This window comes from Petromyzon marinus, chromosome 63 (genome assembly GCF_048934315.1).
Source record: "Petromyzon marinus isolate PM22_M1 ecotype Great Lakes invasive population chromosome 63, UKy_Petmar_22M1.pri1.0, whole genome shotgun sequence".
NCBI lineage: Eukaryota > Metazoa > Chordata > Hyperoartia > Petromyzontiformes > Petromyzontidae > Petromyzon > Petromyzon marinus.
The window spans coordinates 9,407,302-9,435,287 of NC_133729.1; the positions used below are offsets into that span (position 1 = coordinate 9,407,302).

Sequence of the window (27,986 nt, forward strand, 5' to 3'; positions counted from 1 at the left end):
TAGCACTCGTGACAATCGATGTTACTTGAGTTTCCCGTTTTAAAATGTACTGAACAGCAGTTGGCCGTGATTTTGACCCCGTAATGTTGACCTTACGGGTTTTTCCGGCCACGGACGGGTCAGCAAGATAAGATCATTTATGCAACAAAAACACTTAAGTTACAACTTCCAAGAGCGACTTGGAAAGCACTGCTATGTATTTGGGGCATCACTGTCTGCGAGTTACATTGATTCATAGCCACTCATGGGGCTGCCTGCCATTCGGAAAAAACGCTATTTGGAAATGTTTATTTTTAAGTTGCCCCACCACCCGACGCAGCCAAATACGTGTCACGTGTGCAAGCGTTTATCAATGCGCCAATTATTGTTTAGCTCACCGGTGATTTAATAACAATTCTCACCACCAAGTTTTACAATTATATCGACAGCGTTTCAATTGAATCTGCATCATGCATCTTCAGGTCATAACCCAGGAAGTCAGAATAACTGCGTTGCCTGACCCAGCTTTTTAAATCGGTGTCATGACCTCAAAGGAACAACTAATCGCATTCAAACTATAGATGACAATTTAAACTATAAAAATGTATTCTAATTGATCTAACTGACTTCACCAATAACATCTCAGAAGAACCAGCATCATCTCCAGAGTTCATTTTGTATTTCAGCTGTGAAAAAACATCTGCAACAATGTGATCACACATACAATAATATGAAAACGGCTACGTTCTACAAATGGAATAGGTTTTTATTTCACTATTTAGTCAAGATTATTCGAGCAAGGCCTCGGCCTTTCACTTCGTTCCATTTCATCTTCGCGTCTTGGGTGTCTCTGCAGAACCGCCTCTATCCATGATCCTGGAGCGGAATGATCGAGCCAGGTCTCTGTATGGTGTCTCGGAGTCCATGGGGGAACGTGGCAGATGCAGGAGGGAACGGACTCGTGGAGCCCGCAAAGCCAGGTTCTGAGCCAGACCCACAGCGCTGGAACTCACCCAGTACAGGCTCACAGCCTGAGGAGGACACAGGAGGCACAGGTGAGAGATCACACACTCTCCACTCTTAAACAACAGGGGATATGTTCTCAGTGGGTTACCGGTGTCTGGCCATAGTTTAGGGTTACATGAAGCCGAGCGCACACATTTGGCATGCACTTAGCAGGAAACAATGGTATTCCAGTAAAATGCGTCAATTTCAACTCGGAGGACTAAGATTTTACTGGGATGTTTTTTTTATGCTGTCATTTGTGACTTGGCTGAGATCATCAACTAAAACAAAACCTATATCCTGCTCAAATGAGTATTGAGGCATTGGTGCTCATCTCCTGTTTACAGCCCTGAGTCAGTGGTGGAAATTCAATATTCCTATGGTAGGGTTGAGTGTCTATCGAACAACCACTGTTGACTTCCCCACATAGTGGTATTCTTTTTATTGACCCCACAGAGATGATGGGTTGAGTGAAGCCCCAACCAGGATTTTAACTCGCGACCCTCTGCTTGTGAGCTGCTCGGTCTACGGTTGAGCTACCTGGCTTGGCACGAGTGCAGCACTTCGCAACCGGTGGGCCGCAGAGCACTAGCGTACTGCGATATAACTCACAGGTGTGCCGCAGTATTTTCAAAATTACTGTACAGGAAAGAACCTCAAGCCCCCACCTCCTGCCCTCCCCTTTTCACTGGTCACGCAAGCGCAGTACGGCAGCAGCAGACAGCTGTCATCCCTCACCCAAGGTCCTCTCAACTCCCTCGGTCTCGCATGCGCAGGTGGGTAAACAGCCGCCACCAACGGCGTGTATAGTGAACTACGATACAATGTTCCCAGCCGGGCCTACCGTTGGGACGTTTTGCTTCGGTGTGCCGCGTAGATCTAGCGGGCTTGAAGGTGAGTGCCGTGTAATGAAAAAGGTTGAGGAGCACTGCTCTGACTGGTTCGCGAGCTGTGTGCGTGAGCATACGCACCGACGGGACTGCTGCGGCGACTGGCACCATCACTAATGAGAGCAGTCGGATGAAGTTCGTAGCAAACCGCTGCATGCGCGACATGTCCTTCCTCTGCAGTGCAAACATCTGCAACACAGACATGGACAGCTAACTATAAAACTATAAAAAATATATTTTACCAGGTAAGGCCCACTGAGCTATATAGCTCTTTTCCAGAAGTGACCTGGCCGCAAATGATAGCTCAACGAAGTGGCTTATCACCACTGGCAGAGCCAGTGGGGGGGGGGGGGGGTGGTGTGGCACATGCCCCCCCAATGATCCGATCGAAATCCCTAATTTCGATCGGATCATTGGGGTTTATATATATGAAAGGGAAATTTGTGAATGTGTCTGTTCGAAATGTTTAGCATACTTCCTGACATGCAACAAACTTGAAATTTGGCATGTGGGTAGCTTCCAGACTGTACACAATGCAAAAAGTATAATAGACTTTTGTATTTTGGGGGGGGGGGATGAGCAGTGACGTCACATCTGTGATGTCACCCGCATGCGGCAGCGTTACGCAGTGTGCCTGCTGACGCCACGCATCCCCCCCCACACCCTCCGCGTAGGCCGTGTATTAATCTAAGACAAGAATCCAAGTCCCGGGCGAAGCCGGGTAGTAAAGCTAGTTAGTAATAAATCGGCATTTTGCGACCCCTCACTGCCACTGTGTAGCATATTATTGTGCCAGTGACTCTATAAGATGATAGGACAATAGTCTGAGTCCATAATTGTCAATAAGTAATGGCAAAGCAGTTATAAGTGACTCACAGAATTGTGCGCAGTTGCGTATACAGTACACGACTTCCCTGAAGGCATTCACCTTCAGCGAGCGCGATGCCGATCACACACGGTTCAAATTCGACCCTCGATCGATGGCTGCGCCATCGCTACACACGCGTCGAATAAAAATCAAGGGATAAGTTCTTACTTACTAACAACTCCTATAATTTTTCATTGCTGGAAGGGTTGCCCTCCCCCCACATGAAAATCCTGGCTCCCCCATTGCTTATCACGTGCAAATTTATATCAGCCAAATACTCTAAATGCATGTTATAAATGTGGAGGGAAAAACCGGAGGACCTGGAGAAAAATCCACGAGACCACCATGGGGTGAAAGAGACATGCAAACTCCAAATGTATAGGAGTCAGGGTCGGGATCAAACCCACGATCTCCTGCATACCAAAAAAGGGAGTTAACATCACGCTACCATGGCGAACCTTGCTGCCACCCCTCAGCATAACACGCAAAACCTGCCCCACAATACGATAGTGCGTAAACATAAACATGGCTTTTAATCGAGCTTACAGGGCCGCAAAGCACAGGCAGACACAAACCAACAAGAGAACAGGCAGAAAGTGCAGGCAGACACCGCAGGGCCTCCTCCGTGGAGACGGAGTGGAACATAAGAAGCAGGTGATATTTTCAATAATGAAGCGCGTTTGTACTGCCGCACCAGGAGATTGAATCGAATTGGTGATCTCTTGATTGTAAGACCAGCGTGCTAACCGTTAGGCTACAGCAGCTCCCTTAATATCTCAGTTAACAAGGTCACACTTTACGTTTATTGGTTACGAGCAGGAAGTACCCGGGGGGAAAATATATTTCAAAACTTGTCTTCTATTAAAACATAACATATACATACACAAATACTAAGCTATTGTGAAAGCCTGGCGTTCATCAACAAAATTGTAAGAGGCTTGCAGACAGTGGGGGGGGGGGGGGGGGTAAATAGTTGATCTAAAAGATTTCCCGCCCTCCCCCAGCCAATTTTTATTTTGTAGGCATATATACCTACACACCCTACTTACAATAGTCAGTAGGATCTACCGACTGTACAGTAGTATCTACCAACTCTACAGTAGTATCTACCGACTCTACAGTAGTATCTACCGACTCTACAGTAGTATCTACCAACTCTACAGTAGTATCTACCGACTCTACAGTAGTATCTACCGACTCTACAGTAGTATCTACCAACTCTACAGTAGTATCTACCAACTCTACAGTAGTATCTACCAACTCTACAGTAGTATCTACCGACTCTACAGTAGTATCTACCGACTCTACAGTAGTATCTACCGACTCTACAGTAGTATCTACCAACTCTACAGTAGTATCTACCAACTCTACAGTAGTAACTACCGACTCTACAGTAGTATCTACTGACTAAAGTAGTATCTATTGACTTTATAGTAGTGTCTACTGACTCTATAGTCGTAACTGCACACATTGGGGTGGGGGGGGGGAGAACAGGACATCACACTGTTCAGGATTTACCTCAGCGTGTGGTTGTGCAGCAGTAACTATGCTTAATTTTTTTGGGCATTTTTTATGCGAAGGAGAACCTCCCTCCCGTCGCCCCTCAGCAAGCTCGTGTGCGTTAGTAAGAGCAACCACGAGTCAGCGTTCAGATGCGTGCTTGGCACCACGATCAGCGTAAATTGTTATACAGTTTGATTTTATTAGTTTACATTTGACCAAGGGCAAAAACAAATAGCGCATTTTCGTCCGGAGGCTTAGTGTGTTGTATCTGTCTACTTTGTTGAAACGTAAACCCAACAGTTTGTTAGTTAAAAGCAATGCAAGGATAGGCGTGCGCAGACAGACAGAGAGACAGACAGACAAAAAATTACGTTTATAGGTAAGAAGACATACGGACAGTCCTCCACTTACGAACGAGTTCCGTTCCCAAACCCGTTCGTAAGTCAGGTGTTAGTAAGTATATGTCTGTCTGTATGCACGGCACATCATATATATTTTTCACTATTCGGTTACGGGCGACAATAAATAGCCAATTTTAAAACCCTAGTTGGAACCCCCCCCCGTCTTTCCCTCCCCATTTAAGTCTTCATCTTCCCCCTAATGCGAGGTCCCCACTTGGCTGGGGCAGCGGCGGGTCCTATTCCCCTCCTTCTCATGCCCTTTCACGTGGTTCCGTCACACCAGAGTGGATTACCGTGGACTTTCTGTACCCCATCACTGGAATCTTTCTGGGTGTTGTATCGGGCTCGTGTTTTGTTGTAATAAAAATGTGTTTCAAGAAACTCGAGATGGAAATAACGCCACCTTGGTTCAACAACTTCATCACAAACCTCGACAATGAGCAGGTTTATGAGGCCGAGAGAAATAGGCAGAATCCACGTGGTGTCCGGTGCCGTGAGATTGGAAAACCACAACATTCCTCCTTCCAGGAGGCCTCCATACTTGCTTGACTCTGCAATCAACACCACACTTTATCAGTTGCGCATTATCCCCCACTCTCAATACCATCCACTCCTTTGCAGATAACACACTTCACACATCACTCATTTAAATCACAGGCTGAAAAGTATTTAGTTGTCCAATGTGCAGATACTTTCCAATCAATCACCACTGACTTCAAAATTAGTTTGATTGGGATGATAAAAACCAAGACATGTTCAACTCACAAACTCAATCAACGATTATATTAAGGAAGGTTGACAATTCCACAGTTCCGTAACAATGATGTTCTTATACATAGTAAAACCATTTGTCTGCTTGGCACAGCAACCTCAGCTGAGCTGTCATGGAATGGCTGTGTTGGTAATCTGGCTAAGGAGGCATCTAAGAAACTTAATCTTCTTCTCCGTGCCAAAGCCTTTTCAACTGTAAATGATCATTACTCCCGCTACACACAGCACAGAGTCAGTTGGAGCTAGAATCCTACTGCTGTCATATCTGGGGTGGTGTGCCGAGTTCCTACATCACTGCACCTGGGTTCAGAGTATAGTTGTCAGGGTGATTAATGATCCAGCACTCAATGACTCACTCCAGTCACTCGCTCAATAATGGCCAGACACCTCCTTATCACTCTTATATCACTACTACCATGGTTACTTTCCCCGTGAAATTCACCCATTGATCCCTACCAATGTTGAGCACTCGGTCGACCAGACTGTTTTGTCTCAACCACACTGTTCAACCACCACACTGCAGCTCACAATAACATACTCACTAATACACTCCAACACCTACATCACTGCACCTGACGGATTTCCGAGTAAAGAAGTTAGGATGAGTAATGATCTAGAATTCCCTTTTTCAATCCAGTCAGTTGTTCACCAGTGGTAATTCACCCCGTTAGTGGGTTGATTGGTGGGTGGGTTGGCGGGTGGGTAGGTTGGTGGGTAGGTTGGTGGGTGGGTAGGTTGGTGGGTGGGTGGGTTGGTGGTGTGGGTGGGTTGGTGGTGTGGGTGAGTGGATTGGTCGGTGGGTCGTGAACCCTCTGGCCTCTGTCTCACCATCCTGTGCGAGCCAGGAGATGTTCTGCAGGGAGACGGTTAGGATGATCCACAGGGGGATCTGGACCCACATGATCAGCGAGGCCTTCACAGGGTGGCAGTTGTCGCGCACATACAGCTCACTCACCAGGCGTTTCAGCTCCTTGCGGAACTCAAACCTGCGCAGGGGATAAGCTGAAAGGTAAGCTCACCTGAGCAGACTTTATCTGGCTAGGTGAGAGCCCAAACAGGCAGGAAGTTTCTTCTACCAGACTGATTGTTGCATCTTATCTATACAGTGTTCCACCACGATACTACAGGTCACAATTATACACTCACAATAACAAAATAATAATAATAAACACTATTTGTAATGCATGCGTATTTCACGTATCAAATGAATTGTTCGACAGAGAATTCAGAGGCGCGGAGCCAGAGCTCAAAGTCCTCCGGAAGCGAACCTGAACGTGTGAGAGCCTGAACAGGTGAGTGCCTGAACAGGTGATTGCCTGAACAGGTGAGTGCCTGGACGGGTGAGAGCCTGCATATACATTAACTGATGGGGAGTCAGTGCAATGGTTTTCACAAAGTCATGGAAGTCATATGGCCATGCCTAATGCCCAGAATATGAGACAAGTTGTTTTGAAGTCGCTGTAGTTTATTGAGGTGTTTTCCTGATGTCCAAGTAAGGATGGTAAATAAGTGAGTGCGCGTGTGGTGATCTGGAGTGTAATTGTTGAACACAGTGTGGTGGATAAGACAAAACAGTGTCTGGTAGGTAGACTGAATACTCTATATGGGTGGAGGAATCAAGGAGTGAAGTTCACAGGAATAGTATTGATGGTAGTAGTGATAGAAGACTGATAAGGAGGCGACTGTTGCCTGACGATGCTACTGCTGATGATGCTAATATGGCCGCGATAATGATGATGCTTCTTCTTTGGTTCTTTCGGTAAAGTCACGTAGAATGAGAATAAAATAATAAATTGATAAAATAACACGATAAAATTCTCACGACGTTTCGGCCACAACACAAGTGGCCAAAACGTGAAAATTTTATTGTGTTATTTTATTTTATCAATTTATTATTTTATTCTCATTCTACGTGACTTTACCGAAAGAACCAAAGAAGATGAATCCTTGCAGTCACGAAAGCTTTAAATGGAAATTTAATGATGCTGCTGATGGTGGAGATGCTGCTGCTGTTGTCACTGCCACTCATTATGATGTGGATGAGTGAGCGGTGAGTGTCAGTCTCACCGCGCTGTGCTCTCTGGCCAGCCGCGCTGCCGCGCCGTCACGGACACATCGCGCCGCAGCAGCCGTGCCAGCTCCGCGATTTCCTGTTGCAGTGCGGAGAGCTGCAGCCAAGGCAGGCGGCACGGTGAGACTCAGAATCACACATCAACAACCGGTGTTTTTCATTAAGTAGTGGTGACATCACCATCGTGCTTGTGCCAGACTATGTGCACTTTGAGGCCACGTACAGTGTCGGGGCTCACTGCTGGCAGGATATCACGGGACAGACCCAGGTGTTATGGGTTGACCGACCGAGATAACTGGCAGATGCACCACCTGTACTCCCTACTTCAACAGGGCCTACATCTCTGATTTCATGACTTGGTCAAGACCTTTGATACCATCGATAGGCCAGGGCTTTGGGTTGGTATTTGTGCTTTTGGGGTTCCTGACCCTCTGCTCAAAATGATTAAGGACCTTCATGATGGCAGGCAGGCCCAGGCAAAGCTAATTGACTGGGAGTCAAGAGCCATTTCCTGCTCACCTTGGAATGTGACAGGGATGTTCTCTGGCCCTTAAACTAGTCACACACTCACATATTTAGACAAAGATCGCTGTATTTCCTTAACAGACTGTAGGAGCAAGTGCTATTAGCGAGCGTCTATGAAGACTGGCACAGCACACAGGGGGGTGAGTTGCCAACACCACGCCCGGCCGCCTTTGTATCCCCAGTGGTGATGTTTAAACACCACACCAGGTATTCATTTGAGGCTGAATTGACCTAGGGGAGGTTCAAAACTGTTTCAGATAATCGTCACTAGTGTTGGCCGTGAGAGGGAATGGAACTCAGATCGCCAGGTTCGTAGTGCAGTGTGCTAATCACTACATTACCGCTCCCCACTCATAATACACAGTCAGTCACTCACACAGTCACCCACTCACACCTTGGCTATCACGTGCATCTGGTAGACTGTGAGGGGGAGGGTGACGCAGGAGCGGAGTGCGATCGTGCTGCAAGTGATCGTAGCCCACCAGGGCAGGCCTAAGGAGGCCTGCGTCGCCGCCAGTAGGTGCTCAGCAAGTAGCACAGGCGCCGTGTCTGCCAGGGAGCTATACAAGCCACCACCAGCACCAAGACTGGGACCGGCATGGCTGGGCGCAGACACGGAGAACGCACGGCCAGAGCAGTGCCGATGATCAGGGAAGAGGGTGAGGAGACGTGGGGCAGGGCTGGGAGAGACAGGAGCAGCAGAGGAGCAACACTTCCGATTAGCACCGGTGGCTATGTACGGTGCGAAAGAAGTTCAACAACATACATACATAAGTGTGATAAAGTGGTTCACAGAGCCAGACTGAGGCACCACATATGGCTGGCAATTCTAATTCCTACCATTATATGTGTCAATGATATTCTTATACTTAGTAAAACCATGAGCTATTATGGAACAGCCGTGTTGCTGATCTGGCTAAGGAGTCATCTAAGAAGCTTGGTTTTCTTCTCTGTGCCAAAGCCTCATCAACTCTAAACGATCATTCCTAAGCTGGAATCTTGCTGCTATCATATCTGGGGTGGAGTGCCCAGTTCCTAACTGACTGCACATGAGTGCAGAGTATAGTCGTCAGGGTAATGATCCCGCACTCTCTGATTCACTCCAGTCAATCGCTCAATGGTGGTCAGTCGCCTCCTTATCACTCTTCTATCATTACTACCATGGTTACATTCCCTGTGAAACTCTCCCATTGATTCCTACCAATGGTGAGCACTCGGTCAACCAAACTGACTGCTTTGTCTCATCCACACTGTCTTCAACCACCACACCGCAAACAAAGACCCCCCATGTAGCCTTAACAGACTGTTGGGGCAAATGTTGTTAGCGAGCACCTATGAAGGCTGGCATGGCACGCGAGGGGGTGAGTGGCCAGCACCACGCCCAGCCACCTCCGTCTCCCTTGTGGCGATGTTTACACACCGCACCAGGTACCCATTTGAGGCTGAGTCGACCTAGGTTCAGATAATCATCACTTGCGTTGGCCGTGAGCGGGAATCGAACCCAGGACGCTGGGTTCGTCGCGCGCGGCGCGCTAAACGCTTCACTACCACTCTCCATACCACAGCTCACAATAACACACTCACTAATCCACTCCCACACTCTCACCCAACCACTCAATAACCCACTCAACAACTACCATTCGCCACTAAGTGGCGGTTATGCCACAAAGTCGCGGTTATGCCACCATGGTTCTTTTGCCAGGCTAGGTGCACCTTGAGGCCACGGAAACTGTAGAAGGCTCACTAACTTGTTGCGTTTTAGCTGCCTGGTGCTCCGCTCATTGTCATAAGCATTGCTTCTCTGCCCTCCGTTGTTGTTGGAGGGCGAATGCCTTCAGCTGCCCAGTAGTGTCCTTCACGAGCCTCCTTCACAGAAAACGATCTTGACACCGCTGGTACCAGTCATCGGCAAGACCAATCATCTCCATATCCTTCTGTACCGCGTCAATCCATCTTTTCTCCAGCCCATGTCGTGCCCATTTAGCCCCCCCTATCCAGTCAAACAGAAGCTGCTTGGGCATTCGATGGCTGGGCATGCAGGCTACATGACCCATTCAGCGCAGACTCGCCGGCCGGAGGAGCGTACTGGTGGGACTGTGTCCAGATCTTTCAAGGTTATGTGAGCTCCTCGCACAATCCAGTCTGGTTAAACCCAGGAAAGATTGTAGGCAGGCCAGCCTGAATGTGTGAGCGGTCGAATAACTGATTCACTCACCCACCCACTCGCTTACTTGCCCACTCACTCACCCACTCACCACACTACATGTCAAAACACTTATCTTTCTGCTTCTTCCCTCGCACTGCCTCACTTTGGAATTCCCTCCCATCGTCTCTTTTTCCAAGCTCTTAAAATAGCCTCGCTCAATTTAAGAAATGCGTTAACTAAACTATGTTTGTGCTGTTTGTTGCTCGCCACTTGACATTTTTGGCCTTTGGATCTGTGCTCAGAAACTGTTATTCAGTCACTCACTCAGTCAGAGTCACACAGTCACGAACATACTCAGGCACTGGCAGTCTCAGTCACTCCTACACCCAGTCACACAATCACTACCTCACACACTCGGTTACTGTCCAAGTCCCAAACACACACAGCCAAGCACTCAGTCACTCACACTCATTCACACAGTCACTTACATTCACTCACACAGTCTCTCACACATTCAGTCACTCACCCTATCACGAACACACACAGCCACTCACTTATTTACACACTGAAGTCTCTCACACAGTCACACTGAAAGTCACCCACACAGACACACACATCACTCAGTCCCTCGCAGTCCCTGACATCGTGAAACACAGTCACAATCACTAACACACGCGCCAGTCTCCAAACACGGCTCACTTGTTGAACTGGCTTGCTCTGCGTGCCACCACCCGAACTGTCCCCCAGACACAGCGGTGATGTCCTCCCATGGGGCCAGTGGTTCGCGGTTAGACTCCTGTCACTGGCGCCTGCATGCCTGAGCAATGGCCAGATCACACACACACACACCCAGCGCACTTTCACACAGAGCACCGAAGGCAAGTGACTAAACACATACACGAACAAGCAGACAGTTCGCCTCCTTCCCCTATCTGTCCCTCCACAGACAAACAAAAACGATTGTCTACACATCCCATCAGCCACACGGCCTTTTTGGATGGCATCATTTCGGCAGCATTGGTTTAACACAAGCAACACTGTTGACCGGTTTTGACAATCAGTGTCTCATCAGCAGGCAGGCTTCCTTGTGAACCATCATCATCATCACCACCATCATCATCATCTCTCAGTTATCACCACCAGTCAGCATCTCTATAGTCACCTGTCACGTGCAGTCTTTGCGTGTGTGCTGTGTGTATGTGCTGTGTGTATGTGCTGTGTGTATGTGCCGTGTATCGTCTGTGTGTATGTGCTGTGTATAGTCTGTGTGTATGTGCTGTGTGTATGTGCCGTGTATCATCTGTGTGTATGTTTCAGTTTCAGTTTAATTTATTTTGGTATAGCCCTGTGAGCCATTCGGCTCTTGAATCGGGTGCAACCACAACAAACAAAAAAAACACGAAGAAAAACATCTTAAAGTGACTATGTGTGACTTTGCAAACAGAAAATCCATGAAAAAAACAGCAAAATATTCCTGAAAAAAGGACCGTACACCAACGCTGTGTGCAAAAAATCCCAGTGGGATGCAAGTCAAACAACAACAACCACAAGAAAACGTATATTAAGGCCATCAGTCTAACTCCATACTACAACAAAACAAACATGTCCAAACCAAAAAACGTTTTCGAAATCACCAAAAAAATAAAGCCATAATTGCAACGTAACAGTTATCACAGGGACTGTGACCGAATTTTTACAATAAACTACATAAATAACATGTAACACCAAATCCTAGAGCCATAGCTGGCTGCATGAGTTACTCCACAACAGAAGCATCAGTCGGAGTATCAAATTTTTCAATGCACCTTTAAGATCAGCACTCTAAATCAAAATACAGATGATACTTTGCAGCGTCATCTGGAGCGAAAACATTTTATTTTATTTTACGCCAATGAATAGCAGTGGCAGCTCGGGGTGTACACCTCCTCTAAAGCAGTTTTGAGAGATCTCATTGGTAGCGATTCAAGTTGCAGTTTATTGTCAATAGAATTCCAGACCCTTGGGGCATCAATAGCAAAGGCCCTTCAATTTTTGTACGGCAATAGGCAATGTGAAGCTGGTAAATGAGCGAAGACCTGAGGTCAAACTTGTTCTTTGAAACAGAGAGATCCAGCAGGTAGTCTGCGGATTTTTTTGTAAGTACATCGTGAATAAATAAGATCTGGTGCACAAGCCGTCGAACATTAAGAGATGTTAAGTTTGACCCAATGTAGAGATCACAGTGGTGAGTGCTATATGGGCAGTTCAATGTAAATCTTAAAGCCGAGTGATAGATGGAATCAAGCTTCTTCAGTACAGTACTTGGGGCTGATTTATACACGATGTCACAGTAGTCAAGTAGAGGCAGTATGGTAGCTTTTATCAATTCCAAACGGAACATTGAGGGGAAGCAGTGCTTGTGTCAATACAGAAAACCAATTTTTATTTTTGTCTTTTTACCAATATAATCAATGTGATCTTCAAAATTCAGTTTTGAATCCAGGATGACCCCAAGATACTTATAGATCTTGACTTGCTCTATTTGATAATTATTTAAGGAATGTAATTGGGGAAAAATAACTTCCCGCTTTAGTCCTGGTGAGAAGCATAGCACCTTGGTTTTGGAGGTATTCAGGACTAGTTTAAGAGCAACTATCTGATATTGTAGTTTGTTGAAATCACCCTGTAGCTTAGCAATCACGTCATCCGGAGAGCGGTCAGCAGTAATCAGTATCGTGTCATCTGCAAAAATATTTACCCTGGAATGATCCAGGTCAGTGCCCAAGTTATTGACATAAAGAGAGAACAAAAGGGGGCCGAGGATGGAACCCTGTGGAACCCCTTTTGTTATCTTAACACTGTTTGACCTCCAACCTTCTGTGAATACAGTTTGAGTGCGAGAAAAGAGGTAATTTTGTAACCATTTTACTGCATTTTCGGAAAAACCGAGGCAACTTAGTTTACTAAGCAGGGTATTGTGGTCTACTGTATCAAAAGCTTTGGACAGGTCTAGAAAAAGACAGGCACAGTACTGCTTATTATCAAGGCTACTGTACATGTGATTCAGAGAGTCTAATGTAGAAGATGTGGTGCTGTATTTTTTTCGGAACCCAGATTGTTTTAGATGTAGTAGATTGTTGGTGGACAGGAAACTGCTAATTTGGTAGGTCAATAATTTTTCAAAAATTTTCATCAACGGGGACAAAATTGAGATAGGTCGGTAGTTATTTGGATCATCTTTAGGGCCCCCTTTGTGAAGTGTGCTGTGTCTGTGTGTATGTGCTGTGTATCGTCTGTGTATAGTCTGTGTGTATGTGCTGTGTATAGTCTGTGTGTATGTGCTGTGTATAGTATGTGCTGTGTAGTCTGTGTGTATGTGCTGTGTATAGTATGTGCTGTGTAGTCTGTGTGTATGTGGTGTATGTATGTTTGCTGTGTGTATGTGCTGTGTGTGTTTGCTGTGTATGTGCTGTGTATGTGTTGTGTATGTGCTGTGTGTGTTTGCTGTGTATGTTTGCTGTGTGTATGTGCTGTGTGTATGTTTGCTGTGTGTATGTTTGCTGTGTGTTTGCTGTGTGTATGTGCTGTGTGTATGTGCTGTGTGTATGTTTCCTGTGTGTATGTGCTGTGTGTATGTTTGCTGTATGTGCTGTATGTATGTGCTGTGTTTGCTGTGTATGCTGTGTGTATGTTTGCTGTGTATGTTTGTTGTGTGTATGTGCTGTGTGTATGTTTGTTGTCTGTATGTGCTGTGTGTATGTTTGCTGTGCGTATGCTGTATGTGCTGTGTGTATGTGCTGTGTGTATGTTTGTTGTATGTGCTGTATGTGCTGTGTGTATGTTTGTTGTGTGTATGTGCTGTGTATGTGCTGTGTGTATGTTTGTTGTGTGTATGTGCTGTATGTGCTGTGTGTATGTTTGTGGTATGTGCTGTGTGTATGTGCTGTGTGTATGTTTGCTATGTGTATGCTGTATGTGCTGTGTGTATGTGCTGTGTATGTTTGCTGTGTGTTTGCTGTATGTGCTGTGTGTATGTTTGCTGTGTATAGTACAGTACCTGTAGAACTAGGACAGTAATGTGCAGTCTGTTTGGAGTCGCTGTATATACTGTATGCAGTTTGTAGAACTTGCGCTGTGTAATAATCTACGTGTGTAGTCCCCCTCTCCCTTTGGTCTCTAGTCTCAATCTGTGATCTCTCTATTCTCTATCTGTGATCTCTGTTCTTTGTGATCTCTCTATTCTCTATCTGTGATCTCTCTGTTCTCTGTGATCTCTCTGTTCTCTATCTGTGATCTCTCTGTTCTCTGTGATCTCTCTATTCTCTATCTGTGATATCTCTGTTCTCTATCTGTGATCTCTCTGTTCTCTGTGATCTCTCTATTCTCTATCTGTGATCTCTCTGTTCTCTGTGATCTCTCTATTCTCTATCTGTGATCTCTCTGTTCTCTATGTCATCTCTCTATTCTCTATCTGTGATCTCTCTGTTCTCTGTGATCTCTCTATTCTCTAAATGTCATCTCTCTGTTCTCTATGTCATCTCTCTATTCTCTGTGATCTCTCTGTTCTCTGTGATCTCTCTATTCTCTATATGTGATCTCTCTATTCTCTATCTGTGATCTCTCTATTCTCTATATGTGATCTCTCTATTCTCTAAATGCCATCTCTCTGTTCTTTATGTCATCTCTCTATTCTCTATCTGTGATCTCTCTATGTGATCTCTCTGTTCTCTGTGATCTCTCTATTCTCTATCTGTGATCTCTCTATTCTCTATATGTGATCTCTCTGTTCTCTGTGATCTCTCTATTCTCTAAATGCCCATCTCTCTGTTCTCGCGTCTCCGCCCGCCCAGCCAAGGTCGCACGTGGAAGTGACGCCGGGCACCCCGTGCGCGTGCCCAGGCTGAGCAGTCGACTTCCGATCGTCGTCACCGCCGCTCCGGAGCAAGGCGCGACCAATCGAGTCGCGATCTCGTCAACAAACCCAACGATTATCGCGATATCGTGGGGGTCAAGTGCTTTGATGCGACACCGTTTGCTATTAAGTTATCGAAATGCCTGCCGCTCAACTCGATACAAGCCCGCCACGAGTCGGAATAATTATTTATAGTGCAGGAGGAATCCGATGAGCTCTCAAATCTCTTTTTCACAGATGTCCAGTAGGGGCACGGGTCCAGAAGGTTACAACAACAAACAACAACACTATATGAGTGCAAAGTGTAGGAAATGTAAACAAATCACTTTCAAAATATATACAAGTAAAACTAAAATAGTTTGTTTTATTATACCAGATAAAGACCACGGAGTGGCTTGTCATGTATAAATGTATAGCAACAAAATAATCTAAATGCATTGGACAGCGTTACAATCCGTATGGCTGCATTGCTGCTCACAAGCCACGTGCACTTGTAGTCATCCAACACGCGTGTCAACAACACTGTATGAGCGACGTTTCGGTCAATGGCCCTTCTTCATCGCACATTCATAGATGCATTTGAGATAGTGGATAATAATAGCTGGACATTGCACTTTTATATTCTTGGTTCTTTCGGTAAAGTCACGTAAAAGGGAAACAATAAAATAATAAAAATATAAAACAATTACATTCAATTGTTTTATTTTATTGTTTTATATTTTTATTGTTTCCCTTCTACGTGACTTTACCGAAAGAACCAAGAATATGAATCCCTGCAGTCACGAAAGCTTTACATCAAAAATTGCACTTTTACTTGTGTTAATTACCTCCAAGACGATCCATTATTAATATATAATTTGGTCATTACCCACAGGCAAATCGCTATCCCGGGACGAATGTTGAACTTCTTTCGCACCATACGTAGCTAAACGTGCTAATAGGAGGTGCTGTAACTCGGCTTTATTCAGAGATCTTGGTCATCTTCTTTGGTTCTTTCGGTAAAGTGACGTAGAATGAGAATAAAATAATAAATTAATAAAATAACACAATAAAATTCTCACGACGTTTCAGCCACAACACAAGTGGCCTTCATCAGGTAAAGGGACGAGACTGTCTGGAGGACAGCGCTGGAGCGAACACAGCCAAGCTCAGACCGCGACTTTTAAGCTGTGTGAGAAGAAACAGAGCGCCTTGACAAAGGAATTAGCATAAAAATTAGCATTTAATTGGCGGACTTAGCATGATGAACGGTGTAGAGGGGGTGAACATGTGCAGACCGGCGAGGGGGGGAGGGGGAGTTTACATATTGATGGTGTTAAAAGGGAATTTAAACTGCTGCGAAAGTTTGGGATACCACTACTTGAAAAAAAATATACTGTACCATTGAAAATTAGTTTAATGTTTGGTTCGGATAATTTAGCATTGAAATAGCTGCGTGATTAGCTTGTGACTGGTCACAGAAATGGCTATGTTAAAGTCAAAGCCTACACATCCATGCTAAGTCCGCCAATTAAATGCTAATTTTTATGCTAATTCATTTGTCAAGGCGCTCTGTTTCTTCTCACACAGCTTAAAGGTCGCGGTCTGAGCTTGGCTGTGTTCGCTCCAGCGCTGTCCTCCAGACAGTCTCGTCCCTTCACCTGATGAAGGCCACTTGTGTTGTGGCCAAAACGTCGTGAGAATTTTATCGTGTTATTTTATTTTATTAACTTATTATTTTATTCTCATTCTACGTGACTTTACCGAAAGAACCAAAGAAGATGAATCCTTGCAGTCACGAAAGCTTTAAATCAAAGATCTTGGTCAGTCGGGCGGAACAGCCACGAATGATCGATTGTCAGTTCGACCAGCGCGCATTGGCCTAAGGGATTCAAAGAGGATGTAGGTGTGGTGACTGATTCTCGAGGGAGGGGTGTATCAGAATCTTTATCGATGCTGGAGGAATACGATGAGATATCCAGCTCTTGTTCAGAGATGCCCAGTAGTAGGGACGGACAGGACAGGTGAGAATCCATTGAAGATCTCCCTGCTGATTGACCATACTGTGAATAAAGGCGATCTACATCAACTCTCATCACGTGTGCGGGACTCTTCTGCCACTGGAACAGTTAATCGCTACTAAAGGTGCAGCCCTGCAATTGCTCTCTCACGCCACTGCTTGGAGAAGAACCTCTACTAAGTAAAGAGGGCACTGTCGAGGTCGTATTTTGGTCCTGCTTGTCCACACTGACCAGACTTTTTAGAAGAGGTGGAGCTTTCTTTACTTAATCATTAGACTCTGGCGGGTGGACAGGCGGTGGTGGTGAGTGGGAATTTAAGTAATCGTGCCCCATTCTTTGAAATGCCGCGCCAGGACACGGAATGGCGAGGGTAGGGGCCCCTAGAGTCGATTTCGGGGAGGGGGGCCCAGGACCAATTCAGATGGATTGTCACCGGTTTTGGCCGTGAGCGGAAATCGAACTCGGGTCACCAGGTTCGTTACGCAGAGTAGCGCTAACCGCCGCGTCACCGCTCCCGACGCACGCAAAGAAACCGCCGTGCAGGGGCAAGTGCTGTGAGCGAGTCGCACCTTTGAAGGCCGGCACAGGACACGTGGAGGTGGTGGGGGAGGAGGCCAACAAGCACGCCGGGTGCCGGGGCCGAAAGGCCGGGGCGGGGCCTGTGCAGAGGGGGGCGGGGCCTGTGCAGAGGGGGGCGGGGCAGCGAAGGGGGGAGTGGGGGGCGGGGTCCGTGTTGCTTTGCCATGGAGGCGGGGAGGGGCGGGGCCGTGGAGAGGTGAGCGAGGGGCGGGGCCGTGGAGGGGTCGAGCTAGGGGGCGGGGTCGAGCGAGGGGCGGGGCCGTGGAGGGTGTGAGCGAGGGGCGGGGCTGTGGAGGGGGCGAGCGGGTGGCGGGGGCCGCTGCTGCTCAACTTCCCAGTAACGCGAGGTCGCGGCAAGCGGGGTTCTCGCGCACCCAATGAACCCAGCCGCCGCAGTAGCAGCAGCAGCTGTAGCAGCAGCCGACCCAACTGCAGTTGCAGGAGTCGTGCACGAAGCAGCCGCAGCTGCGTGAATAACAGAGCAAAGCAGCAGCGGCCTTGCGGCCTGGAGGCGCCGAGGCCTGAGGAGTAGGCCGCGACTAGCACCCCCTCCCTCCTCCTCCTCCTCACACGGGAGGGCTTCGCAGCTCTCAGCCGCCTCGCACGGCGCTCAGAGAGAGCTGTGGTCCAACAGAACTCACAAATCTCACTCGCACAGACTCGCAGCGCCCGCATCCTCGCAAGTGTCGCTCCTCCACTCTCGCCGCTGTCAGGGCCTGGTCCTGACCCCCGCGCCTGACACCCCCGCTCGAGACCGCGGCCGCGATGAGCTTCTGTCCGGACAACCCGGGGTTGGGAGCAGGTACCACGCCTCCTCTCCCCGCTCTCTCTCTCTCCTCTCCCTGATGTCTCTCTCACTCTCTCCTCCCTCCCACCTATCGCCTTCCACTCTCCGCGTCTCTCCTCCTCCCCCCCCACCGTCTCCCTCTCCCCCAGGCCCATCTCACTTCTCTCGCCCTCCCTTCCCCTTGCGTCCCTCTCTCTCCCGTCCCTCCCCATCTCCGTCTCTCACTTCCTCTTCTCTCCCCGGCTATTGCCTCTCTCCCTCATCTCCCCCCCCCCTCCCTGTTACCTCTCTCTCTCTCACATCGCCTCTCTTGCTACAATTGGTTTCCCCTTTCACTCGCTCCCATCTCTCGCCGCCGTCTCTCCACATCGCCCTGCTCTTGCTTTGAACGCCTCAATTTGACATTGTATCTCTCGTGTTTATATTCGTGGTGATGAAACGACAACCGGTAACCGTTTTCAAAATCGGTAAACGGTTTTCAGAGTTTAGGAACCGTTCGCCGATTCCTGTGAAATGTCATTATGGAACGCGCTGGGTAGCTTGGAAGAGTAGGCCAAATACCCCGAGAGCTCTCGAGTGGGAGGCCCTGTCGCCAGCAGTGGAGTGAGAAACTAAGCTCTTGCAGGGCTGCAACTTTACCTTTCAGCTTAGAAACGAGAGCGAAAGTTACCACCACGCAGTGTCTTAGCCCGCCGTGCCGTTTGTAGGCGCGTTCATTTCTGACATTCCACAGAAATCAGTGACCAATTCCTAACTTTTGTAATCGGTAATCAATTCTGAAAACAGTTACCGGTTTACCGATTGCATGGCCCTCTCTTATAGAACAGAATGATTCACCAGCTACTTTTAGGACCTTCACTGAGCTGTTTTAGTTTCTTATTTAAACACATTTGCGGAGCGCAGACCCATAGACCCAAAGTGTCAAGTGGTCAACAACAAACAGCACTATCATAGATAATAATTAACGCATTTTTTACATTTATTACGGTTAAGAGCTTGCGAAAATTGAAATGGGAGGGAATTCCAAAGTGGGTGGATGGGTGAGTGGGTTGTTGTGACCTGCAGTACAATATAACGGTTAGATACAACACAAATGAGACGAAAGTCATTCTTGGTAGACATTCCTCAACATGGGAGAAATCAACGAGTTAAGTTAACAGGAACACGAACCATGGTGGGAGACACATTTAAGTGATGTCAAACCTTAAGATTCCAAGAAGCTCCTTGTGATGTCAATTAGATGAACTAGAATAAAATTAGAAGAGGGATATAGACGCCACTGACTACAAGTATCACCTGGAATGAATCAGTGAGTCCTGGATTCACAATCACCGTGACTATAACGTAATATCGTTGACAACCACATTTGCAAGTGAAATGTAACTGTGATATGATGTTTAACTATCACTGTGGATTTTGCCACCATAGTGTTATTTTGCTTGAGTTTATGTAAAGCTCATGATTTCTCCATATTAATCAAATGGCATGTCTATTGACTAAAGCTTTTCATTCGTCTGTGTGTTTCCCCAGGCGTGTGGGGTTTGGAGATCCCAGAGCGGTCCCTCCCCCAGCTCTTCCCAGGACACTTCCACCTACCACTGCCCCAGCAGCAGCAGGTGAACATGCAGCAGCAGCAACAGCAGCAACAGCAGCACCAGCAACCACCACAGCAACCACAGCAACCACAGCAGCAGCAACTATCGGCAGAGCAGCCGGTGGCTGTGATTTCTCCACACACGGTGTCTGGTCAGCGTGCCGTCGCTGGGAAGGTCACCACGCTGCAGCTGCAGTGGACTACACTGCCGCATATACAGCAGCAGCAACAGCAGCAACAGCAGCCGCCACCTGTGCAGTTGCAGCAGCAGCAGGCACCACAGCCAACACAGCAGGTAAAGATGGCCACACTTGGTGGAGCTGAGTGAAGCGCATGGCATCGAGAGATTGTGGTGTACGTTTTGAATGTGTTCAAGAGATCAAGATAAAGACGTTATCGTGGCCAAAGCTGCTGATGCCACTGCATGACACTACCAACTCTCCCTACTCTCTGCCTGATCCTACACCTGCTGTATAGCTGACGCCTGGCCACCCAAGATCTGCCCTCACGGTATCCCACAACCTTAAGCTCATATAGTGACCTGCAGAATCATATAGGAACCTATAGACTCACAGATACGCATTTATCTGCTCTTAACAGTATCCCATCCTCGCAGAGATCTTCCCCTTGGCCGTCAGACTCGTGGAGACCTCTCCAATGCCTGCCTCAACAATTGGCCCTCTCCCACCCAGCACAGCCGTTTTTGCTCAGAATTTCTGTAATACTTAGTGACCAGTTTTCTTCTGGACACCTACATTGCTCATCAAGTCTTGCTACGAAATTCCCAGCATCTGCCTCGAGACACCTGTAATGAAATGCCATTGAGCTGATTATTTGGGGTCCAGCTCTCTTGATCCATACAGATAGCACTCACATAATATACCCTTTTCTTTACACTCAAGACTGATCTCTCTTCCAAAATAGTTTCCATAACACATCAAAAACTCGGCCTGCTAGGCAAGATGCTTTTTGCCCTTCTCTCTTGACCTCCTGAATGTGCGAGTTAAATGAATGTGGTGATATGAGCGTGTTGTGGGCTTGTACTGGGCAACATTGAATCAGAATGAATGGGAACAAGGATGAGAAGCATCAGGTGCCTTTCATGACCTCCTTCTTAGGTTCCGGCTAAAGTGGCTCCTCGAAATAGTCATCTTGTTGGTTGACTTTTAACACCGAGTGGGTCATGATGCAGGCATTTGGGCCTCAGTGATTCGAAGTCATGGGCCAGATCTGGTCAATAACGGTAGAAGGCTGCTCATCCTCTGTCCGGCCAGAAAGCCTGGCTGATGGAAGTTTTACACCATTCGGAGAAGCGGCAGGCTCACTCCGTCTACAACCAACGCCCGCGAATGAGGTGGCTTACCGCAGCATGCGCTCGGAGATTCAGAGTGCAGTGCAGCACTGTAAGCATGAGTAGTGGTCGTGGGTTGCTGAGGATAAAAACACTTCCTCAGCCACACCTTTTACCAGGGAAAGAGTGGCGATATGATCTCGGACCCTCAGGAGCAGGTTTGCAGATTTGTTGAAAATTTCTGAGGTCTTGGGGGGGAAAGGCAACCCCTCAGCTCAGATAACATCAATAGGGCAAGGTGTCAGTCAACTCTGCGTGGGCTGCAGAGCCATTTACTGAGGATTTGCAAAGAGTGATCCCAAGATTGAGACGAGGTATAACACTGGGCAGAGATAACCTCCCAAGTAAACCGCTGGGGGTGGTGGTGGTGATTGTGTACAGGCTGCCCTATACATCATTACAACTGCTTGGACCACAGAATGGTTTCCGCAGGATTGGAATAATAGTTTCCGCAGGATTGGAAGAATGCTTTAGTTGTAAGTGGGACCGCAATGATTGTAAAAAAACTTCAGGAGCATCTCCCTCAATATGCCAGGAATAGTTCTGGGAAAGATTATTTAACATCGCCTTTCCAGGCACTCTGAGGAGTCTTGCAGAGCCCAACGTGGTTTCAGGCCGGGATGGACCTGCACAGATGCCATATTCCCTGTGCGTCTGCTGTATAGAGGTGTAGGAAAATGTTACAGGGCCTACAGTTCTGCTTATGAAGGAGTTGGAGCCTTTTCCTGCAGCAGGGAATTCCCCTTTATTCCCTCTTGCACCTCCGCTTAGCGCAGATGGCTACATACGGCATGAAATAAGTTCAACATACATACGTCTCTTTTTACCACGTTCAAGAATCTTTCCATGGCTGAACCATGAAATTACCATCTGGTACAGATATCATGGGTGCTTATTAATACATTGGTCATCCATATGCTACTGATCTGGTAATTGCTGCCCACTTTGAGAAGGAATTGAAGACCACTGCTGAACCTGTAGCGTGTCACTAACAAGTGATGCCATATCATTGGATCCAGCAAAACAAAGCACCTGCTTGGGTATTTTATATCATTGAATCCTGCAACCGCTCAACTCCCCATAAGTGATGGGGCAGTTGTGGAGAGTGTGGAGGCGTTCCCATACCTGCGCAGTGTGCCCATGACCAGTTCCTATTTAGCAGCAGAGGTTTCACTTTGAATCAGTCAAGCAGTATTTTTTGCGTCGTCTGCGTAGTGCTGTGAGGAAGCTGCCTGGCCTATCGCTCAATAGGAAGCTCTGGATGTTTTTGTATAGTTATGCCTTTGCTTTAAAAAAATGTGCAGATCTTTAAATTGTCATCTGCGCCGACATTCAAGCTGACCTGCCTACGATCCACGCTGGGTTCGAGGGGTCTAAATCGGTGCTGTATGGGCTACAGAAAATATGGGCAGATGTATGACTATCGAGCTGAGTGGACTCGCTGATGACTGGTATCAGCGGTGTCAAGATTGGCCTCTGTGGTGAAGGTTCATGAAAGATGCTTTTGGGCAGTTTGAATCCATCGCCCTCCATCAATAACAGAGGGTGGAGGAGCGATGCTCACAATGAGGGGGGGTGCCTAAAATGCAGTAAGTTGGTACAGTTGAGAGTACAGGTGATGCATCTGTCAGTCAATCCATAAACACCTGGGCCTGTCCCATGACCTGCCTGCAAGCATTGCATACTCCATTGCCTCAAAAGTGCATCTTGCCTGGCACAAGCGATTTGACGTCGACACCACTGGTTTGCGAATGGTCACTGTTGCATGTATGTATCTTTGTCTCGTATTTTACTTGTGCTTTTGTAGTAATTAATTTGCTGTGTATAATTGGGTATGTGTGCGAGTGAATGTGTGTTTGTGTTGAGTGCATATGTATGTTTGTATATGAATTATGTGTCTGCTATGTGCGAGTTGACATCCTGAACACCCTTGCAAATGAAACGTTCCATCTCGAGAGTTTTCCAAGTGAAATATTTCAATAAATATCATAGCCAGGTTACTTGAGTTTCGCAGCAGCAATAGAGGCAGTGCTCCTCTTCTGTTTACAGCCCTGAGCCAGTGGTGTGAATTCCACATTCCTATGGCAGGGATGAATCTATCCATAGGCCAGCCACTGTTGACTTCCCTATGAAGTGGTACTTATTTTATTGACCAGGGAAGTATGATTGGTTGAGTCAACTCCCAACCAGGATTTGAACTTGCAACAATACCGCTTGCTCTATTGCTGAGCCACCTGGCTGACTATGTTGAGAACTGCATCAGTGGTCCGTGCATGGACAAAAAGGCCACACTTAAATAAATGGTAAATTTGTGTTTTTGTCAGATGCAAGTTGTGCCACAGCTTGAGTGCGGGAGTGTTATGGCAACGCAGCAACCACAACCGCAACTACAGCAACAACCGCAGCAGCAGCTACAGAGAATTGACCAGGCGTTCAAGTGTGAGGGTTGCTGGAAGGAGTTGGTATTCTCGTCCTACTTAATACAGCAACACCACCACCACCACAACCACCACCAGCAGCCGCAGCAACAGCCACAGAAGCAGCCACAGCTGCAGCCACAGCTACAGCAACAGGACGAGCAACAGCAGCAGAGCACCGGTTCTGAGAGTAAAACCGCACGCCGCCCCCACGGAAGCAAACGCAAGAGGGTGGCCACCACCAAGGAGGAGGACGGTGCCAATGACGCCATTGTCGGCACGACTGGCAGCGCCGCGATGGGAGAAGACGTTCTGGAGAGTGTCGTGCGCGAGACCATCGACTGCGCCGGGCTGGCGGCGTCGCAGGCCATGGAGGGCATCTCAGACGGCGGCGTCGGCGAGGACGCGACGGTGGCCGTCGGCGCCGGCGACGACCCCCTGCAGCTGCCGCTGGCGTGCGAGCGCTGCGGGAAGCGCTTCGCTCAGGCCCCGCGACTCGCGCGTCACCGGCGCACGCACGACGCGCCGAGGCCCCACGGCTGCCCGCAGTGCGGCGCGCGCTTCAAGCAGCGGCAGCACCTGGCGGCCCACGCACGGCTGCACACGGGCGAGCGCCCGTACGCGTGCGGGGACTGCGGGAGGCGGTTTGCGCGCGGCGCCAATGCGGCGCGGCACCGGCGCGTGCACACGGGCGAGCGGCCGTACGCGTGCGCCGCCTGCGGCCGCCGCTTCCGGCAGAAGCCCCATCTGGCGGCGCACACACGGCTGCACACAGGGGAGCGGCCGTACGCGTGCGCCGCCTGCGGCCGCCGCTTTGCCAAACCCTACAGCCTCACGCGGCACCTGCGCTCGGCTGCCCATGCACGTCGGATGCAGCAACAGCAGGATGCACAACAGCAGCAGCAACAACAGCAGCAACAACAGCAACAGCAGCAGCAACAGCAACAGCAGCAACAGCAGCAGCAACAGCAGCCGCAACAGCAGCAGCAACAGCAGCCAGCGCAGTAATCTGACAGTTTGCATGTGTTAATGTCTGTGTTAACGTGTTTGTGGATCGGTGGCAGTGATTAAGGCGCTGTGCTACGAGCTGACGACCCAAGTTAGATTCCAGATCATGGCCAACACCAGTGACGATTATCTGAACCGGTCCTGGACCTGCTCTAGGTCGACTCGGCCTCAAATAAGTATTTGGTGTAGTGACAAAGGCGGCTGGGCGTGGTGCTGGCCACCCACCCCATCGTGTGCTGTGCCAGCTTTCAGAGGTGCTTGCAAACAGCACTTGTCCCAAAAGTATATTGTGGATTTATGGGGGAGCTTTGTATGCCCATTCTCTCAGCCGACCTAGAGCACCTGGGTCTGTCCCGTGACCTGCCAGCGGCAAGCTTTTGACACTTCACGTGGCCTCAAAGTGCACTTAGCCTGACACAAGTTCTGTGTTGACATCACTGCCACTATGTATAACAGTAATTCACAGCAGTGTGTGAAACAAAGGACCCCCCCCCCCAATAGCCTTTACAGACTGTTGGCGTTAACAGACGGTTGGCGTATGTGCAAACACCTATAAAGGACTACACGTCACACAAAGGGGCAGTGTGGCCCACGCCTAAATGTCCAGTGGAATACATTCAAAGTCTTGTGGATTTTTTTCCCAGGAGTGACCCAAATTTTTTTTATGAATGTGAAATAAGTTGGCAAGTTCACACTTACCACGGGCCTGTAATTGGAGTTAGTGGAGCTGACACAGCTAAATGTAAGATGCCCATCTGCAGCGATGGGAGCACACAGTGAGATGCTAAACATTCTGGAAAGTCCGTGTTAAGTTACACCAAAAATATTCGCCAGGTGTGATGAACTAGTGTTGTTAAAACCGTTTTTTTGGCATTACCAGTAGTCACGTGAAAAAGGATGGTAAAATATCGGTTACTGGTTTTCTGCACTTATACAAATCTCTCTGGCAATGAACATAAAACACGTTTACCTTTTAAACTAAGAAATGAATGGAGCTGCCAGTGGTGAAATGGTTAGCACAATGGAATTTCCATCTAGACTTCGCCAGTTCAATTCCATTTCCTGGTGCCGTAGTTAGGTTCAGTGCAAAAGGTTACACCGCGGTTAGTCGATCTGCAGGTCACGTGAAGTGTGGGGGTATGCCCACTTCTTCCAAGACGTCTGAAGCATGTACCAGTACTTGCTGTTTTGTATCGCGACCTATGTAACCATGCTTGTGTCACTAAGACCTGTACAGTATAACATCTGGGCGATCATAGGACACCCATGAAATAGAGCCTAACAGCTCATCGGGCCCTTCCTGCTGAAATAAATTAAATCTTGGAGTATACCAAATACCCCCGAAAGCTCCCCTCTATTGGAGGTCCTTCTGCCAGGGCTGCACTTTCATCTTTTAACTGAGAAACGAGGGAAAGTGGACAACGTACGGTGACTGAGGCCACGATGCAGTTTGTACATTCGCCCATGCCAATCGGTGCTTTCATTACTGACATTCCACTGTCAACAGTTTGTGACTTTCGGAACCGATTTTTGAAAACGGTTACCGGTTAGCTTTTAACAACCCTAGTATGAATTGGTGAAACATCTGAAGCAGAGCAGACATCAAAAACCTAGACGCACCTTTGCTTTGGGAGGCATTGTTACATTATACAACACATTACCCAAATGTGGTAAATGAACTGATGTAAATGGTAATATTTTTAGTTGCAAAGTATTTTATTAAAACTTAACCTTTACATTGATATTTTTTAACATCTGTTAAGATAACTGCAAATGATGCTAAGTTACTTTTAAGCCGTATAATTATATGCTGTATAAATGCGTCTCCCTATACGGCCACTTGCTAATGCCATGCATGTCTATGGTGGTAATATGGCCCAGTGATGGCGCGTTCGCCAATTGTTGCAGAGGTTTGTGGTTCGCATGCGGCAGGCTGCACTGGTTATTACTCCAGGTGTATTAACCATATAACATCCGCTCTGCTTAACGGTGGACATTAAAGATCCCTTGATCTCATTTTAAATTATTAGGCCATTGTGTGCCTACGTTACAACCCAAATTTCACATGTTTTAAATGACAACGCAAATTACTCAATTGGGATGACAAATGGGCAATCGATCATCACCCCCTACTGGAAGATTATTCCCCGTTTGGAGGCTGGTGCCGAGTTACTTTATGCAGCATAGGTACAGCTTCCTGGAGTGGAGCACCCATTTCCTGGAGCACCCAGTACATAGCCAACAGATTAGCAGTTGGCTACGTATAGTGCAAAATAAGTTCTAAGTAGACACTTAATAGAATTCAGTATATAACAATTGGGGTGATCGATGATCGAGCACTTATTCACTTAATTCGCTCACGGTGATGATCAGCCTCCTTATAGCTTTGTCGTTGCTGATAACATGGTTACCGTTTCCGTGAATTTCACTTATTGATTCCTTCGCCCGTGTTGAGGAGTCGGTGTACCATGCTGTGTTCGATCACCACACTGCAGGACACCTCACTTCTCTTTCTACATCTTCCCTTGCACTGCTCCAGCTTGGCACTCCCAACATATCTTCGCAAGTTCGTATATAATGACCTTGCTCAATGCAAGAAACAAGCACACTCTTACCCAATACAACTTTGAAAGTGCTTTTTTTCTGGCTGCTTGACGTTTTGGGCCTCTAGGCCTATGCTCATCGCCTGTGTTTGATAATAAAATACCAGTCTGAAAAATAGAATTCTAAATGTACTGAATCCGACTGGCTTTCAGAATAATTCTGAATGGCGTTGTCAATATCATATCCTTTTTGTATGATGTCGCTTGGAATAGGGTTTAACTAAAACGCTGATGTACAAACTTGTTAATACTAGATTTCCATCTTCCACGTCTATTGTCATTCTTTATATGGTGATGTTGAGGATGATGGTATTTATGGTGCCGTTTATTGATGGTGGTTGTGGTGAATTATGGTATTGAAGATGGTGGAAGTGGTGTTGATGATGACTACAAGGAATGACAGACAATGGAATGCCCAAAGACAAAGTACTGTAATGATAAGTGCAAAGCCCTTAAGACTAATGGACAATGGTTTGGTAATAGATAACAGAAAACGGAATGACAGTTCATATCTGCAAACCCCTCGTACTAATATGAAAAGCCAATTATCAGGTGATTTGTTAATGTACAAAATAAAAGTGGAATGGCATGAAATGA

The 27,986-nt window shown here is 47.5% G+C and overlaps 2 protein-coding genes and 1 long non-coding RNA gene across 9 annotated transcripts; 2 read left to right on the forward strand and 1 right to left on the reverse strand.

Moving 5' to 3' along the window:
- Nucleotides 1-724: 724 nt before the first annotated feature.
- COX18 (cytochrome c oxidase assembly factor COX18) lies at nt 725-18,371 on the reverse strand. Of its 6 annotated transcripts, none has more exons than XM_032977339.2 (8): nt 18,271-18,371; nt 10,859-10,976; nt 8,408-8,693; nt 7,485-7,585; nt 6,246-6,403; nt 5,076-5,197; nt 1,956-2,063; nt 725-1,010 (listed from the first exon to the last, which is right to left on the reverse strand). In XM_032977339.2, the coding sequence occupies exons 2-8, from the start codon at nt 10,927-10,929 to the stop codon at nt 807-809; spliced, it is 1,050 nt and encodes a 349-aa protein (XP_032833230.1). In that variant the 5' UTR covers nt 10,930-10,976; nt 18,271-18,371; the 3' UTR covers nt 725-806. The 6 variants fall into 6 exon arrangements, with proteins under 6 accessions (XP_032833230.1, XP_032833229.1, XP_075910101.1 ...); XM_032977338.2 differs by lacking the exon at nt 18,271-18,371 and adding an exon at nt 17,620-17,738; XM_076053986.1 differs by lacking the exon at nt 18,271-18,371 and adding an exon at nt 14,196-15,016 and having other exon boundaries at nt 8,408-8,615.
- On the forward strand, nt 1,010-17,124 carry LOC142906347 (uncharacterized). Its single transcript, XR_012930194.1, has 3 exons — nt 1,010-1,760; nt 6,638-7,608; nt 14,989-17,124. It is a non-coding gene; the product is annotated as an uncharacterized LOC142906347 (long non-coding RNA).
- Nucleotides 18,292-27,983, forward strand: LOC116955967 (uncharacterized). 2 transcript variants are annotated; one of them, XM_032977334.2, is made up of 3 exons: nt 18,292-18,431; nt 19,947-20,305; nt 23,686-27,983. In XM_032977334.2, exons 1-3 carry the CDS (start codon nt 18,395-18,397, stop codon nt 24,784-24,786), a joined length of 1,497 nt encoding a protein of 498 aa, XP_032833225.2. In that variant the 5' UTR covers nt 18,292-18,394; the 3' UTR covers nt 24,787-27,983. The 2 variants fall into 2 exon arrangements, with proteins under 2 accessions (XP_032833225.2, XP_032833226.2); XM_032977335.2 differs by lacking the exon at nt 18,292-18,431 and adding an exon at nt 18,461-19,725.
- The last annotated feature ends 3 nt before the right edge of the window (nt 27,984-27,986 follow it).

Coding starts and splice junctions, on each gene's coding strand:
- LOC116955967 (XM_032977334.2), top strand. CDS start 18,395: ATGAGCTTCTGTCCGGACAACCCGGGGTTGGGAGCAG. Junction 18,432..19,946: donor CAACCCGGGGTTGGGAGCAG/GTACCACGCCTC, acceptor GTGTTTCCCCAG/GCGTGTGGGGTTTGGAGATC. Junction 20,306..23,685: donor CACCACAGCCAACACAGCAG/GTAAAGATGGCC, acceptor TGTTTTTGTCAG/ATGCAAGTTGTGCCACAGCT.
- COX18 (XM_032977339.2), bottom strand. CDS start 10,929: ATGGGAGGACATCACCGCTGTGTCTGGGGGACAGTTCGGGTGGTGGCA. Junction 8,694..10,858: donor AGAGCAAGCCAGTTCAACAA/GTGAGCCGTGTT, acceptor TGTCTCTCCCAG/CCCTGCCCCACGTCTCCTCA. Junction 1,011..1,955: donor TCGCCGCAGCAGTCCCGTCG/GTGCGTATGCTC, acceptor TGTCCTCCTCAG/GCTGTGAGCCTGTACTGGGT.